The sequence below is a fragment of the Balaenoptera ricei genome, chromosome 16 (genome assembly GCF_028023285.1).
Source record: "Balaenoptera ricei isolate mBalRic1 chromosome 16, mBalRic1.hap2, whole genome shotgun sequence".
In the NCBI taxonomy this organism is placed as follows: domain Eukaryota; kingdom Metazoa; phylum Chordata; class Mammalia; order Artiodactyla; family Balaenopteridae; genus Balaenoptera; species Balaenoptera ricei.
This window is the reverse complement of record NC_082654.1, coordinates 7,825,298-7,840,110: the sequence shown is the minus strand read 5'-3', so window position 1 is coordinate 7,840,110 and position 14,813 is coordinate 7,825,298. Positions and strand designations below refer to the sequence as shown.

The window sequence follows — 14,813 nt, the reverse complement described above, 5'->3', positions numbered from 1 at the left end:
TGCTTTGCTTTCACTATGGAAATGGCCTTAAATGTGTGTTTGTGTATACTGCCTACAAATGGAGCCACTATGTGTGTATCTAGCAAGGGTCTGAAAAAGATGACTTAAGAAAGTTATGTTAGGGGGACTTCCCTGGCGGTCCAGTGGTTAAGCCTTTGCCTTCCAATGCAGGGGGTGCAGGTTCAATCCCTGGTTGGGGAGCTAAGCTCCCATATGCCTCGTGGCCAAAAAGCCAAAACATAAAATAGAAGTAATATTGTAACAAATTCAATAAAGACTTTAAAAATGGTCCACATCAAAAAAAATCTTAAAAAAAAGAAAAAAAAGATTCCAAAGCCACAAAGCAACTGTTAGTGTTCGGTGACCTTCTGCACCGGCTGTCTTTGGTGCTTTGAAATTGATTTTCTTTTCTTTTTTAAAAATATTTATTTAATTAATTAATTTATTTATTTTTGGGGGGGCTGTGTTGGGTCTTTGTCGCTGTGCATGGGCTTTCTCTAGTTGCGTCCAGCGGGGGCTACTCTTCGTTGCGGTGCACAGGCTTCTCATTGCAGTGGCTTCTCTTGTTGAGGAGCACAGGCTCTAGGCACGCCGGCTTCAGTAGTTGTGGCTGGCGAGCTCTAGAGCGCAGGCTCAGTAGTTGTGGCGCACGGACTTAGTTGCTCCGCGGCATGTGGGATCTTCCTGGACCAGGGATCGAACCCATGTCCCCTGCATTGGCAGGCGGATTCTTAACCACTGAGCCACCAGGGAAGCCCCTGAAATTGATTTTCAAAAAAAAAAAAGTCGTGTTAGGGTAAAGATACCCTCTATTGATGAATGCTAGTTGGTGGGGGGTGGGAATGGGAATACATATATACAACCTCTGATAATTATAAAATTATTTAAAAGCTTTGCTAATAAAGAACAAGAAATAATTAAACAAGAAATTATTACAAACAAAATTTATTAGACAAACACATCAATAGATTGAGTCTAAGAATTTGGTTGGAAAGCCACTGGGCCTTTTAAAGCAGCAGAAGTCCAAAGTCACACACTTCGAGCATTACACTGTTAAAATCTGAAGAAACAAGAAAGGTCAGGAAGTATAGCACTCCATGCTAGTCCATAGACAGATAAGCCTCCCACCTCCCTCCCCAGTCCCTCTCTCCAAATGGAGTCTCCTGTGATTCTGGTAACTGAGAGGAATAGAATGTTCCCCGAGTCTTACAGAAATTCAGCTTCTTTGTTACAGAACTTGCCTCTGTGTATTTGAATTGCCTACTCGGGATACATGGAAAGTTGCTTTTGAGAAACTGAGAAATAGTTACTGAAGGAATGTTTATCAATATGTAAAGTGAATAAAATGATATTCTCTACTATAGTAACTGCATTTTGAATCTCATCTGGCATCAGTTGTCTTTTAGAAAGTCATAATGCATTGTTTGGGGACACTTTTCTTCTTCAGAATAAAAGGAAAAGAGTCTAATTAACAAATTATAATTAAATAATACATATTCTCAAATCTTATGAGAGTCCCATGAATGTGAAGTCTTCATTTAATTTGGAAGAAAGTGATATTTTCTCATTCCTGATAATAAATGAAGTAGATATTTCAAGGTTATAATAATATCATGTGTTCATAATACCAAACAGCATGCTCTTACTTTACAAGAAGCCATTGATCATTAAATTTAATTATTAATGACACAGGCTACCAAGAAATAGCAAGGAATATGGTACCCATATAGATATCACCGGGCCTAAAGTCCTCAAATAAAGGTGAGAGTGAAACGTACGTGACCTAGTTGGGGAGGTCTGGTTTTCTGAGATACGGGCTAAAAATCATATCACATAAAAAACTAAAGGAAGGGTATTCCAAACAAAGCCGGCAAGAGAATTTTACAGAACTAATTCTTAAGGGAGATAACAAAAGCAGCAGTTAGAATGCTCATCCATATATTAAGTTACTGCAGTTGAATCCATCATAAATATGCTTTTTGCTTCCATGGTAGCTTTTTACACCCCAAAATTATTTCTTTTACAGCTAATGACCTTTTGCTTGTTAACCATGTCATCTTGGAGAGTCTGTGTGGAACAGAGTATCTTTCAAGTCAGAATCTTAGCTGAAGCTCTAAAAATGTTGAGTTTGTGCTTTAAAAAAATAGTCCAATTCATGACTGCAGCGTGTGCTGGAGGTGCGAACTCTCCCCCGGGTTCGATCACTATTGGGAGCCTAGGATTTGCTGGGACAGACATATTAGCCAAGACTGAAGTTTTACAGTATCAAATACTGCATACCCAAATGGGCAGTCTCATGCATAGACCTCAAGATTTTAGCTGAGCCATTTGTCTCTTTGTTATTTTTATGCCTTTGGGGCCATAGCCGTGGTTCATCAAGGCTGTTCTCAAAACTTGCAGTGGTGTGGAAGTGCGTCTACTTCAGCAGGCAAGTCTAGCTATAAAGCTGTTGCATTTCCCAAAAGAACTTCCGGTCTTCTCCGAAAAATCAGGTACACGTTTTCTCAGGAATAGCCTGTGGAGAGACTGTTTGGAACAAGAGTTGCGCTCAAGTCCTAATCTTAAACGAAGACCTAAAAATGTAGAGTGTTAAGCATTTAAAAAATAGTCCATTTCACGGCGGCAGTGTGCGCTCACAGACTCAGCTCTCTCCAACTTTGTTCAGTATTTGGAAGGAATCGCTGGGTTTGGGCCAATAATCGAGTATGAAATGGGAAACAATCAGCTGTGAAAAGGGAAAGCTCCTTACCCTCTGAGTGAGCCACAGTCTTTGAAGATTCCATCCTAGGTGTGAGCAGCTGGAGGGAGGGTCTTGTCTCTCTCTGGACACCATCCCCGCGGCTGGGTTAGCCCCGCGCCGCCGAACACCCAGACCCTCAGAAAGAACCCTTGAACTGAATTAAGCCTGACCGAAAGTGAAGAACAAGGTCCAGACACGGGCAGGCTTAAGGACAGCCTCCGTCTCCGGACACTTTTAAAGATGGCAGATCCTAGACCCCCTTTAGTGGACCGCGTGAATTCAAGGGTTCAGCGCGGCGGGGAGGCGGCAGGCGGCCTCTCCCTGCCCTCTGGCGGCGCCTCCCGGCAGCGGGAAGGGAAGGGGCGCGCAGACACCCGCGCACCAGGAGGGGGCAGTCCCTGCGCGCTGGCGCCCCTCCGTGGGGTGGGGACCACAAGTCCACGCCAATCACTGGTAAATCCGGACGAAGTGGGGCCCGAGGGGCTCCGGGTTCATAAATGTGGGGCGTAGAAAGGGGTCAGGTAGGAGGGCCCGAGGAAGGGCGCAAAGGAGCCCCTGGCGGCGGCGGCTGTCAGCGGGAAGGAGGCGGCGGCCGGGAAGAGGACGTTGGCCGCCGAGTAGGAGGGGAAAGTCTGGAAAGGATGCGCGGCCGGGCCCAGCTGACCCGGGCTGGCCCCCGCGCCGCCGCCGCCGCCCGCCCCCGCCCCCGCCGAAGTCCCAGGCTGGGGCGCGCCACCTCCCGCCTGCGCCGCGCCTTCGGCGCCGGGGTTCTGCTTCTTCCACTTGGTCCTGCGGTTCTGGAACCAAATTTTGACCTGCGTCTCAGTGAGGCTAAGCGATAGCGCGAGGTTCAGGCGCTCGCACACAGACAGGTAGCGCGTGGCCCGGAACTTGTTCTCCAAGGCCACCAGCTGCTCGTAGGTGAAGGCGGTGCGCGCGCGCCGCGGCTTGGAGCAGCTGGGCTCTGAGCGCCGGCGCCGGGGCCGCGGGGAGCCCGGCGAGCCCGGGGAGCCCGCGAGGCCGCCTGCGCTGCTCTCCGCCGCCACCGATGCCGCGGCCCGGGCCTCGGGGGAGCGCGTCCGGGCCTCCTGCAGGCGCGCAGTCCGCTCCCGCCGCCGCCGCCGCCCTACGTCCTCTACGTCCTCCTCCTCCGCCTCCTCCGCCTCCGAGCCCTCCAGGGGGGACGCCAAGCCGGCGCCTCGGCCCGCAGCATCTAGGGGAGAAGGGGACGGTGATCAGAAACCCGGAGCTACCCGGCCGGTCCTGGTCCCCAGACCTGGTCCTTGTCCTCCCCGGAGCAGGCAGCTCTCTCTGCCCAACCCAGAGCCCAGCCCTGCCCCTCTCCGGAATTGCGCTCCCTGCCCTCACCCCCACGACCGCTCTTAGTTGCAAGCCCTTTCCAGGAGGTGGGGGTTAGGGTTGCCGTGCCCGCTTTCTCTTCACCCACCTACTACCTAGTAGGCGTCCGAGAAGTGTATTTCGAATGAATGAGTGACACCACGCATCAAGAAAAAATAACGACCTTATTGGACTACCTTATCTTTGTACATTAAGACATCTATATGTCAAGTGCATTTGGGGCTGTCTCCCCAGTCCCTAGAAGCCTATTTTGGCCTGGAACTGCCGGCAATTAAAAAAGAAGTTATTAAGCGCCCCCTCCTCCCTTTTAAAGTGAAATTCCCTCTTTCCCATCTTCTCTCTCCTGCCGTGTTAATAGAGTTTCAGATTTGTGCGGGGCCGGATCGATAGATGTCATCTATTAAAGGTAAGTTTTAATCGAACAATATTAGGATCAGACAGGGAAAGGGGGTTTGAAGTCGGTACCTGCAAGCTGCGGGCAGGAGATATGCAGGCGCCAGTAATAGAATATCGATCATGGGGGTGGGGAAAGGGGAGCGCGGCCCCTGCGAGGGGCGATCCGAACAATTACCAGGCAGACCGCCCAGGCCCAAGCGCAGCCGCCAGAGGCGCCCAGAGCCCCAGACAATCACCGCTAAACTTGGGGAAGGGAAGCGGGGGAGCTGCCGAGACGTCAAGCCTCTCCCTGACCTGAGCCCCCGATCTTTGGCGTCCTTCCAGGGAACCTCGTGCCCACGCCTCACCCAACTTGGGTCCTGCTGTTTTTTGTCTTTCCTTTCAGACACAAACTTTCCTGGACCCCTCGTCAGGTGTCCTCCAGAGTTAGGAGTTGTTTTGTTTATTTGTTTGTTTTTGTCACACGCGGCTTGTGGGATCCTAGTTCCCCCACCAGGGATCGAACCCGTGTCCCCTGCAGTGGAAGGTGGAGTCCTAATCACTGGACCGCCAAGGAATTCCCAGAGTTAGTGGTTAAATCAAAAAGGGTTTCGGGGAGAAAGGACCAAGAGCCTCCCGTCACCCCACCCCACCCCGGCCCCAGCCCAGTCAACGATTGGGTCTGGGGAGAGTGAGCGTGCGGGAGAGCGGAGTCTCTGCAGCTGTCTCTGGATGGTTGGAAGTGGGCCCTGGGTGCGAAAACCGGACATCACTGCCTACTAAGACTTTGGACACATGATTCAGCCTCAGCTTCCTCATCCTGAAAATGGAGAGACGATGCTGTCTACCTCGTTAAGGATGCTGTCTACCTCGCAGGTTCTGAAGTTTTTCCTGACTTTTATCCCAGTCTCTAGCCCAGGTCCTGGCACATAGGGGACAATTAAACGCCCAATAAATGAATGAGCCTGGACAAGGTGGGCGCTGGGTAAGAGTTTCCACTGCGAGTAAATCAGAGCTGGGGTGCTTGCTTGCTTAGCGGGTGAGCAGGGACAGGCTTCGGTGGCAAATCCCTGACCCGGGATGCTGGGGGCCCCCTTTCTGCGTCAGTTTAATTACGCGCCTGGTCCTGTGCGCCTTCTCCCCTTGGGGAAGACGCCGCTAAGGGCTACTCACCCGATCCACGGCTCTCCCTCCCACCTTCCCATCGCATCATGTAAGCTGGGGCTTTCCGGGGCCGGAGGCCGCCTCGCATCCTTACCAGGCGTCTGTCGCTGCCGGGCCGGGTGCCGGCTGGAGTCCTTCCTTGCTTCGGCCTCTGCCAAACTTTTCTTGGCTTCCCGGGGAGCAGGGCGCACGGCTGGGAGCGCAGCGCGGGTGAATTTCTGAGGGTCCAGGATGTCCAGAACCGAGAAGGAGATCTTGTGGTGGGAGGGAGCCGCCTTGGCCCCGCCGTCCTGCCATGCTAGCATGCCCGCCGTCCGCGGGCCGGAGGCCGGCGGCGCGGAGTCCGGGATGGCCGCGCTCGGGCTTGCCTTCGGCTGTGGCTCGGCCGCAGTTCTCAGCCGGTAGGAGGGTCGGGGCGGCCAAGTGAAGCTGGGGAGGGGGGCGTGGAGGGGGGGCGTGGAGAGAGCCGCGGGGGGCTGAGCGCGGATTGGCACTTGGGCTGCCCAGGCCCCCGCCAAGTGCAGGGCGCGCTCGCAGCAGCCCCAAGACTAAGGCTCGGGGACCTCTAGCCTCGGCGAGGGGGCGCCTTCGTGAGTCTGGTGCGCGCTCCCGCCGGGACAGCGCCGCCGGCTCAGCGCTCCTCCGCCCGACCTGCGGGAACTCGGGGTGCGCGAGGGAGGGAAGTCCGGACGCTTTGGTCCCGGAGATCCTCCCAATACACCCACCCTGGCTTGGGCTGCGATTTGCACCCTTCCCCCAGTGCACCCGCCTTTGAATTGGAGATGCAATTGAGGCCAGCACTGATTACTTCAAGGCAATGCTCAACATATCTCCTGCCTCGCCAGTGAATCACGGTAATGGCCTCAGACCTGATCACCTCGGATTTAAAAGCCCTCATTTTCTCACAGTTTACAGTTTACAAAGCCCTTAGACCTGCGCGATCTCGTTTGATCCTCTGAGCATCCCTGTGCGGTGGGCGTGGCCTGGCAAGACTCTTATCCCAGCTTTAAGATGAGCAAATTAAGGTTCAAAGATGAGAAGTGACGTTGCCCAGGGTCACTGTTAGTCGGTGACAGAGTCTGGATTCGAACCCAGGTCTTCTTTCCCGGACCATTATTCTTTTCAGTACGTCCCGCTCGCTAGGAAATAACGAAAGAAAGTCCCGCACTGTGTCAGAGGCTTTCCCTTCCACTCTGGAGGTCAGAGGGCAGCAGGGGTTTTGGAGAGATGTCTGAGCCCCCACCAAGATGACTTGCCGCTTTGGAAACCTTGCGGGTTGAGGTCTCAGAGCCAGGTGAGATGCTCTGGTGAGGGCAGGTGAGCCAGGTGAGGGTGGCTGCCCTGGCCGGCAGAGACGCCAAGCACAGTGCCTGATGCCCTTCAGGCCTTCTTCAGAGTCACAGATTTGATCATGTGCACAGATGTTGGGTCTCTGGGAATCAGGTTGCATCTTTGACCCTCATCCTCCCCCTAGCCCCAAGAAGAAAAAGGTTAAAAGGTGTTTGCCCGGTTTGGATTTAAGATCAAAGAAGAGAGACAGTTGTAAAAGCTTCCATCTGCCCCACCAAGTCCCGTGGGCTGGTGCACATCAGTCCTCGCGGAAGCTTCCACCAGCCAGGCCCTTCTTAACATTCTTTTTTTCCCTTTTGTTGTTTGGGGAGCAGTCTGAGCGCTAAGCATTTATCTCAGCGGCAGATTCTGAGGCTTCTCCTACCCCTCTGCCCAGAACTACCTCTAAGGCTGTTGTCCCTTTCTTCCCTGCCCCATGGGGTTTCCAAACAATGACTTGGCAATTAAGATTGTCCGGTCAGGTAGGAGTAGGAAGGGGAGGAGAAACCTCACTGAAGTGCGGTGGGGGTGGAGGGAGGGGTGTGTGCTGCTAATCCCCTCCGTTATTGTAGAGAAGGTCTTACAGGCCAGCTTCTAGGAACTTTTCTCATTCAAACCTCGTGGCCCCTCCCAGAGGCGGCCACTGTATTCCCTGGGGACTTTAAAGCCCTGCCGAAATTCAAGCCAGCTTCAGTCCTAAAGCAGAGATGGATTGTGCTTTTAAAAGGAAATCAGAACAGGAAGTGCCCTGGCCAAGCCCAATGGACCACCTCCCATCAGAGGGAATGTGGGCCTTGGGAAAATCAAAGCAGGTGGCCATGGCACTAAACTGTGGTACCCAGGAACCTGGATTGCCAATCACAGAACCTTCCAGATCACAGATAGGGTACTTTGTTTTTTGTTTTGACAACTCTTTCTCACCCAGTTCTCACTTGATTTAAAAAAAAAACAAAAACCTTCTTAAACAACAGGATCCTACTGTATAGCACAGGGGACTGTGTTCAATATCCTGTGATAAACCACAATGGAAAAGAATATGAAAAATAATGTATATATGTATAACTGAGTCACTGCTGTACAGCAGAAATTAACACAACATTGTCAATCAAGTATACGTCAATAAAATAAATATTTTTTAAAAAATCTTTCCTTCCTTTCTCCCTCCCCAATGATCCCAGTCCCCTTTTACATTTTTCTACCCACATTCATATTTTTTCATATTTAGGTTCTTCAAGGTAGCTAGAAATAGATCTCTTTAAGGGAGCTCCAGAATGGACGTTTCTGGCTTCCCATGGTCCCTCTTCTTATCTGTTCTGTAAGAAATATTGAAACCACTTTCACAGGAAGGTGGGCTGGCATTCCAGAGGGCACCGAATACCCCCAACCAGAGGGACATGTAAGGCGCAGAAGCCAGGGCAGGCCAAACATGGGTCATTTTCATTTCACTTTATCAATTGTCTCCAAAAATTTTGTTCAAATAATATGAATCATTTTTCCTTTGAGGTCCACAGGTGTTAAATATAGAAAAGGAGCAGAAAAAGTAGAAGCAACAAATTGGAAAGTCAGGAACACATAAAGGCCATGTGCTTTAAGACTGTGAATCTTTAAGAACTCCTATTAGTTGTCTTTCTTTTTTCCTTGTCCTTTATTTTTCCTTTATTTTTGATATGTGTGTTCAGTGCAGCACAAGGTGATGTGAACCCTTGCACTCAGGACTTGGCGTCTGGAGACAGATGCCACCGGAAACACCGCGGTGTCTCCCATCCACATTGCAGGAATAGAAAATGCGCCCTCTTATTCACCCAACTTAAAGAGAAGCACCCCACCCAAAGAACAGGTTAAATTCTTCAATTTGGTGAGGGGAGGGGGTGCCTTGGGGAATTGTGTTTCTGGCCACCTGCTAGAGGCAGTGAGACTTCATATAGGAACAGTTTGGAGATGTGTTGACTTGCTAACGTCCTCATGCGTGTATTTATACACAAGGTGTTCCTATATAATAAGGATATCCATAGCCAGCAAACCACTTTCCCCCTGTGCATGGAGTTGATTTGTGTTTTCAGCGTGGGCATTAAAATTCTGCCTGAGTGCTGTCTTTAAATTGCTTTGATGCTAGGTGGGTTCCATCCCTGACCTGTCCTGATGGCAAGTGATGGCTGTAACAAGCTCGGGATCAATATTCATAGCGGGTGTCCTGGGCTGATAACACTATCCAAGACAATGTTCACTATCAGTGCAGACAGCTGAGATATTGCGCCATTAGGGATGTCGTGTTAAATAACCTGATCCATTTCTGGGGCTATTTAATGAATTTCACAGTTTAGATAGTATCTTTAAGGAGAAGGCAAAGTCTATTCCAGAGGCACTGATGCAAATCAATGGTGCCAAGCTTCCCGAGCTATTCCACAAACAAAGTGGCCTATAATTCCAGCACAGCCTTGAGAAGCTGCTGCCTGAGCCGTGAACAGTGTTAACAATGGAAAGAATTTGCAGTATATGCAGAGGGAGAGCACTCTTCGGAGCTGTGTTAAAGCACCTTAGATAAAATCTTATGCTCCTGAAATAAAATACAACTTAAATTCTCTAGGTAAAACCCTGCAGTTTGGGCCAGCCCACGGGGCAGGACATTAATGCCAAGAGACAGCTTCATAAGGCACATCTTGGTGACAAAGGGGGAGTGGTGAACCGCGTACTTCTTTAACTGAAATCTGGCTGCAAAATGGGAGGGGCGAGGCACTGGATGTTAAAAAGAAACTACTGAGAGCAGGAGAATCAGTTGTTAAATGTTTACTTGACTCTGTACCTCTTGTTGCTGGAGAGTTCATTTACAATTAAAGGCTAGTTTACCATTTCCCCTCAGGGCTTTGAACTCTGGCTGCCAAACAGAGCAAGTATTCCTTTTAAAAACCTACTTCGGAGACTTTGATTTGTGAAAGCTTAAAGTGTAGCCTTCCCACCTGTCCCCAGTCTGCAACCAAAATAAAAATGTTTACTTAATATATCTTGCTTTAAGAAATCAGTATTTCTTTTTGGAAATCAACAGGTTAAAAAAAATGAATTTCTTTATTTCAGAAATTTGGAGGAAGCATCAAAGAAGGTGATAAAACAATGGGAGGGGGTGTTGTCCTGATAGCGACAATTAGTATTAACAATAATTGCTCTTCTTTCTTGGGCACTTGCTCTGGACCAGGCACTTGGCTAAGCTTTTGCTTATTTTGGGTTATTTCATTTAACCCTCCTCATGCACGACCCCATGAAGCAGGCACTCTTGTATCCCCAATTTACAGTCGAGAAAACCAAGCTTAAGAGCAAGTTTGCCCACGACCCCAGAGCTAGGAAGTGGTGAAGTCGAGATTTGAACCAGGGAAGTGAGATTTCAGAGCCTGGTTCAGTAAAGTTCTTCTCTTAAAAGAAGTCACATTCCTGCCCCAGGGTGAAGTCCAATTGTAGACATTTATCGAATGGCTTTCCTTCAAAGTTACACACAGAAATGAGATATGGAAAAGGACCTCTGAGAAAATGACTTGAGCCCAGGCACTGCCTGGGAGGATACCGTGGTGCAGGTTTTGGAATGCAGTTTTGGAAGCTCTTACATTCAGTGTTTTCTAACATTTTAAGATATTCCCAGGAGAAACCCAAGAGAAGGGAATTGCCAGGCAAACCAAATTGCTCTGGGCATCTGGAAAAGTAGAGACATGTCATTGGGAGAAAGAGAATGGGGGAAAAGTGCCAAGTGACAAGCTGAGGACATATGAGGAGAGAATTGGGGAAGGACAGAGGCAGAAGGAACAGGGACACAATGCAGGCTCTTTCTGACCGTGAGTATCATACGCCATGTTCATACCGTACAAAGAGAGGCACAGGCAGAATATAGACAAGGGAGAAAGGTAGGGCTTGGCAAGTATATGAAGCACTTGCTTCCTGGTTGAATGGAGACCTGTATGATCTATCATTCTTGGGTGATTTCCTGCAAGGCAGGGGACAAAGTCCTCTGTTCCCCACCTCTGTGCCCAAATTTCATGCCTTCAATCTTTTTTTTTTTTAATTGAAGTATAGTTGATTTACAATGCTGTGTTTGTGTCTGGTGTACAGCAAAGTGATTCAGATATATATGTATTCAGATATATATATATTTTTCGTATTCCTTTCCATTATGGTTTATTACAGGATATTGAACATAATTCCCTGTACTATACAGTAGGACCTTGTTGTTTATCTATTTTATATATAGTAGTTTGTATCTGCTAATGCCAATTTCCTAGTTTATCCCTCCCCCACCTCCTTTCCCCTCTGGTAACCATAAGTTTGTTTTCTATGTCTGTGGGTCTGTTTCTGTTTTGTAAATAAGTTCATTTGTATCTTATTTTATTTTATATTTTATTTTATTTTTATTTTTTAAAACTTTTGGCCATACCAAGTGGCGTGCGGGATCTTAGTTCCCTGACCAGGGATTGAACCCGCTCCTCCTGCAGTGGAAGTGCAGAGTCTTAACCACTGGACCGCCAGGGAAGACCTGTATCATATTTTAGATGCCACATGCAAGTGATATCATATGATATTTGTCTGTCTCCGTCTGACTGACTTAGTATGATAATCTCCAGGTCCCTCCATGTTGCTGCAAACAGCATTATTTCGTCCTTTGTTATTCATGCCTTTAGTCTTCTTTTCCTGGCCTCCCTGCCTCCAGCCTTGCTGCCCCAGCAGGCTGTTCACCTCGCATGGGTATGCAAACTCCTGGAGCACCTGCGACTCACGTTGCAGGGCTGCTGGTCCTCCACCTGGTGGATGGTGCCCTTGCAGGAAGGCTGATCAGCGCTGCCAGATCTCCACATTGCCTCAAAGAAACTGGAAATCTCACCTCTTACGTGACATCTCCAATGCTGGTAATCAATTCACAGTGTTGAAAATCAGGCCATCAGAAACAGGTCTGTGGGTCACAAGTTTGCCACTCCAGCCATGCATATGTCAAGTGACCCCACCTTCACTGTTTGGGTGTTTCCATGGCTACTGTGGTTCGTGGGGTGAAGACTAAAGACCCCTGCACTGAATGCCAGGCTCTTCACTATCTCTTCCAGCTGCTTGTGCAGCCTTGGTCCCTGGACAGGCTAGGCTCTGGGTAAGATGTGTGTGGGTCCCCTGCCCATGCACGCTACCTTCTCAGAGACCCTGGCCAGCCCTTGGATCCTGGCGAGTGGGCAGTGGGCTTCCATCCAGCCTGGGTGGACATCTCTTGCTTTTCGGGATCAGCATCCTCATCCCCTTTTCTGGTACTGGTAATTTGACTCTGCTCAGATATCCCCCTTACATGTGGTAGTGGTGGGATCGCCAATCAAGGGCCCCAGGGTGGGAGTGGCCTCCTGCAGGACCGATCAGGCTCTCTCCCACAGGAATCTGAAGCAGAGTGACTGACACTGGCTTGGGGCCGCTTCATCCTAGCAGCAATGCCTGAAAGAAACCCTTTGCTATTTCCCACTCCTGGAGTTGATGGTTCTGGTACTTTCTGAGGTCTGGTTGTTGAGCATTTCCTTTGCTTCTGTAAATTGCCTTAAAGCCTTCCCAACTCTCCCCTTGCTGCCCCTTTCCCCATTTTGGAATTCAATTAGCTGGGGTCAAAGAACCCTGCCTGGCATACAGACTGCCTGGTCCTGAGACTGTCCTGAAGCCAGGGCCACACAGCATTTGTCTTTGTGCCCGTTAGCTCCTGGCACTTAGCAGGTTGAAGAGTTGAAAGGAATAAACTGTGGCCTAACAGCATAAACCCAATGTTCCTCAGTCTGATTAAGATAGATTGGAAACCCCACACCTAAAGAGGGGGTGCAGACTGAGCTGAAAATAAGAATGAGATCCAGAAATGTTTAGCTATGGATATAGTTTTATAGTGGATCCAACTTCCTCAGGGGAAATCCCATGAGTTTGTTGCACAGCCTTATGCTTTTATGCTGGGCAACCGTGCTCTTTGCAAAAGAAAACTGCAGGGACAGAAGAGATGTGAGGAAAGAGGTTATTTATTCCCCTTCCACCCAGCTACAGGTCAGCAATTGCCACATTCCTGAACCAAAGGCCACAGCTCTCCTGCAGCTACAGGTCTTATATGGTTGTAGTAAGAACTCAGGCCTAGGGGTGGTGAAGCCTCTACTGTTGCCAGCCTCTGAGGAGAAGAGTTTTGCTGCTCTCCCTTACCCCTGCCCCCACCTTCCTAACGAAAAAGCATCTCATGGGAGTGTACGGATGGTCTAATGCCAGATCCTAGTAACTCAGAGACTGATTTAAAGCCACGAACTCCCCTCCCTTTGTACAAACATGGAACAGGCTCCATGGCCAAAGAAAGGCTGAAGAAACATGGAAATCCTGGGAAAGTGTCACTCACAAACCTTTGCCCACGTGGCTCAGAAGCACTTGAGCAGATAGCCTGAGCCTCCTCTCACTGTCTGTTCCGAGACCCTGCCAAGCAGCCACCGGAAGTAGGGGAGAAGCAGGCGAGGAGCATCATTTACAACTTCGACAATCAGCACCTCTGTTAATAACGCGCACATATGAGGGCAGTATCCTGGATGTGCTGTTTTTCTGCAAAGTGATTTTTTTTTTTTTGGCTGCGTTGGGTCTTTGTTGCTGCATGCGGGCTTTCTCTAGATGCCGCGAACGGGGGCTACTCTTCGTTGTGGTGCGCTGGCTTCTCACTGCGGTGGCTTCTCTTGTTGCAGAGCACGGGCTCTAGGTGTGCAGGCTTCAGCAGTTGCAGAGCATGGGCCTTAGAGCACGCGGACTCCAGTAGTTGTGGCACACGGGCTCCAGAGCTCAGGCTCAGCAGTTGTGGCTCAAGGGCTTAGCTGCTCTGCGGCATGTGGGATCCTCCTGGACCACGGATCGAACCCATGTTTGCTGCATTGGCAGGTGGATTCTCAACCACTGCACCACCAGAAAGTCCGAGTGATATTTTTTTAGGAAAAAGAAAAAATCACAGAGTCATAGATCACCAGAGCTGCCAGAGGTCATTCTGGAGTCTAGAATCTAGACCCTGGTTACTTAAAGGAAGGTCTGTGGCCCAGCAGCTTGTTGGAAATGCAGACTCTCAGGTTTCACCCGAGACCTACTGAATCAGAATATGCATTTTAATAATGTCCCCCAGGTAATTCACATGCACCTTAAAATTTGAGAAACACTGATCTAGATCTGAAGAGTAGCAGCAGCAGCATTGCTTGGGGGCCTGCTGGAAATGCAGGTTCTCAGGCCCATCCCAGTCCTCCTGCCTCCAAACCTGTATTTTAATAAGCCCTCCAGGTGATTCTAATGCGCACTAAAGCTGGAGAGACACTTCTGGATCAATGGATCTCTACTTTTTTTTTTCACTAAGACCCACCGTGATAAAATAGAACTCCTTGGCTCATGTAGGCCTCCCTTGGTCTGGTTTCACTTTCCAGGGAAAACAGACTTTGGTCAGAATAAAGGGTCTCTGCGGGTAGTAGACACCTGCTAATCTTGCCTGCACGGTGTCTCTTCCTGCTTTCTCTTTCTCTTAGTCTGTTTGGGCTGCTAAAACAAAATACCACGGCTGAGAGGCTTATACACAACAGAAATTTATTGCTCACAGTTCTGGAGGCTAGCAGTCCAAGATCAGGGTGCCAGCATGTTCGGGTTCTGGGGGGGAACCCTCTTCCAGGTTGCAGACAGCCGACTTCTTACTGTGTCCTCACATGGTGGAAGGAATGAGCTAGCTCTCTGGGGTCTCTCTTTTTATTTATTTATTTATTTATTTATTTTTGGCTGTGTTGGGTCTTCGTTGCTGCGCATGGGCTTTCTCTAGTTGCGGCGAGCAGGGGCTACCCTTCGTTGCAGTGCGTGGGCTTCTCAT

At 49.5% G+C, this 14,813-nt stretch overlaps 1 protein-coding gene across 1 annotated transcript; it reads right to left on the bottom strand.

Annotated features, from left to right (window-relative positions):
- Positions 1-3,231: 3,231 nt before the first annotated feature.
- NKX1-2 (NK1 homeobox 2) lies at positions 3,232-5,943 on the bottom strand. The gene is made up of 2 exons (XM_059900647.1): positions 5,733-5,943; positions 3,232-3,953 (listed from the first exon to the last, which is right to left on the bottom strand). The coding sequence occupies exons 1-2, from the start codon at positions 5,941-5,943 to the stop codon at positions 3,232-3,234; spliced, it is 933 nt and encodes a 310-aa protein (XP_059756630.1).
- Positions 5,944-14,813: the final 8,870 nt, after the last annotated feature.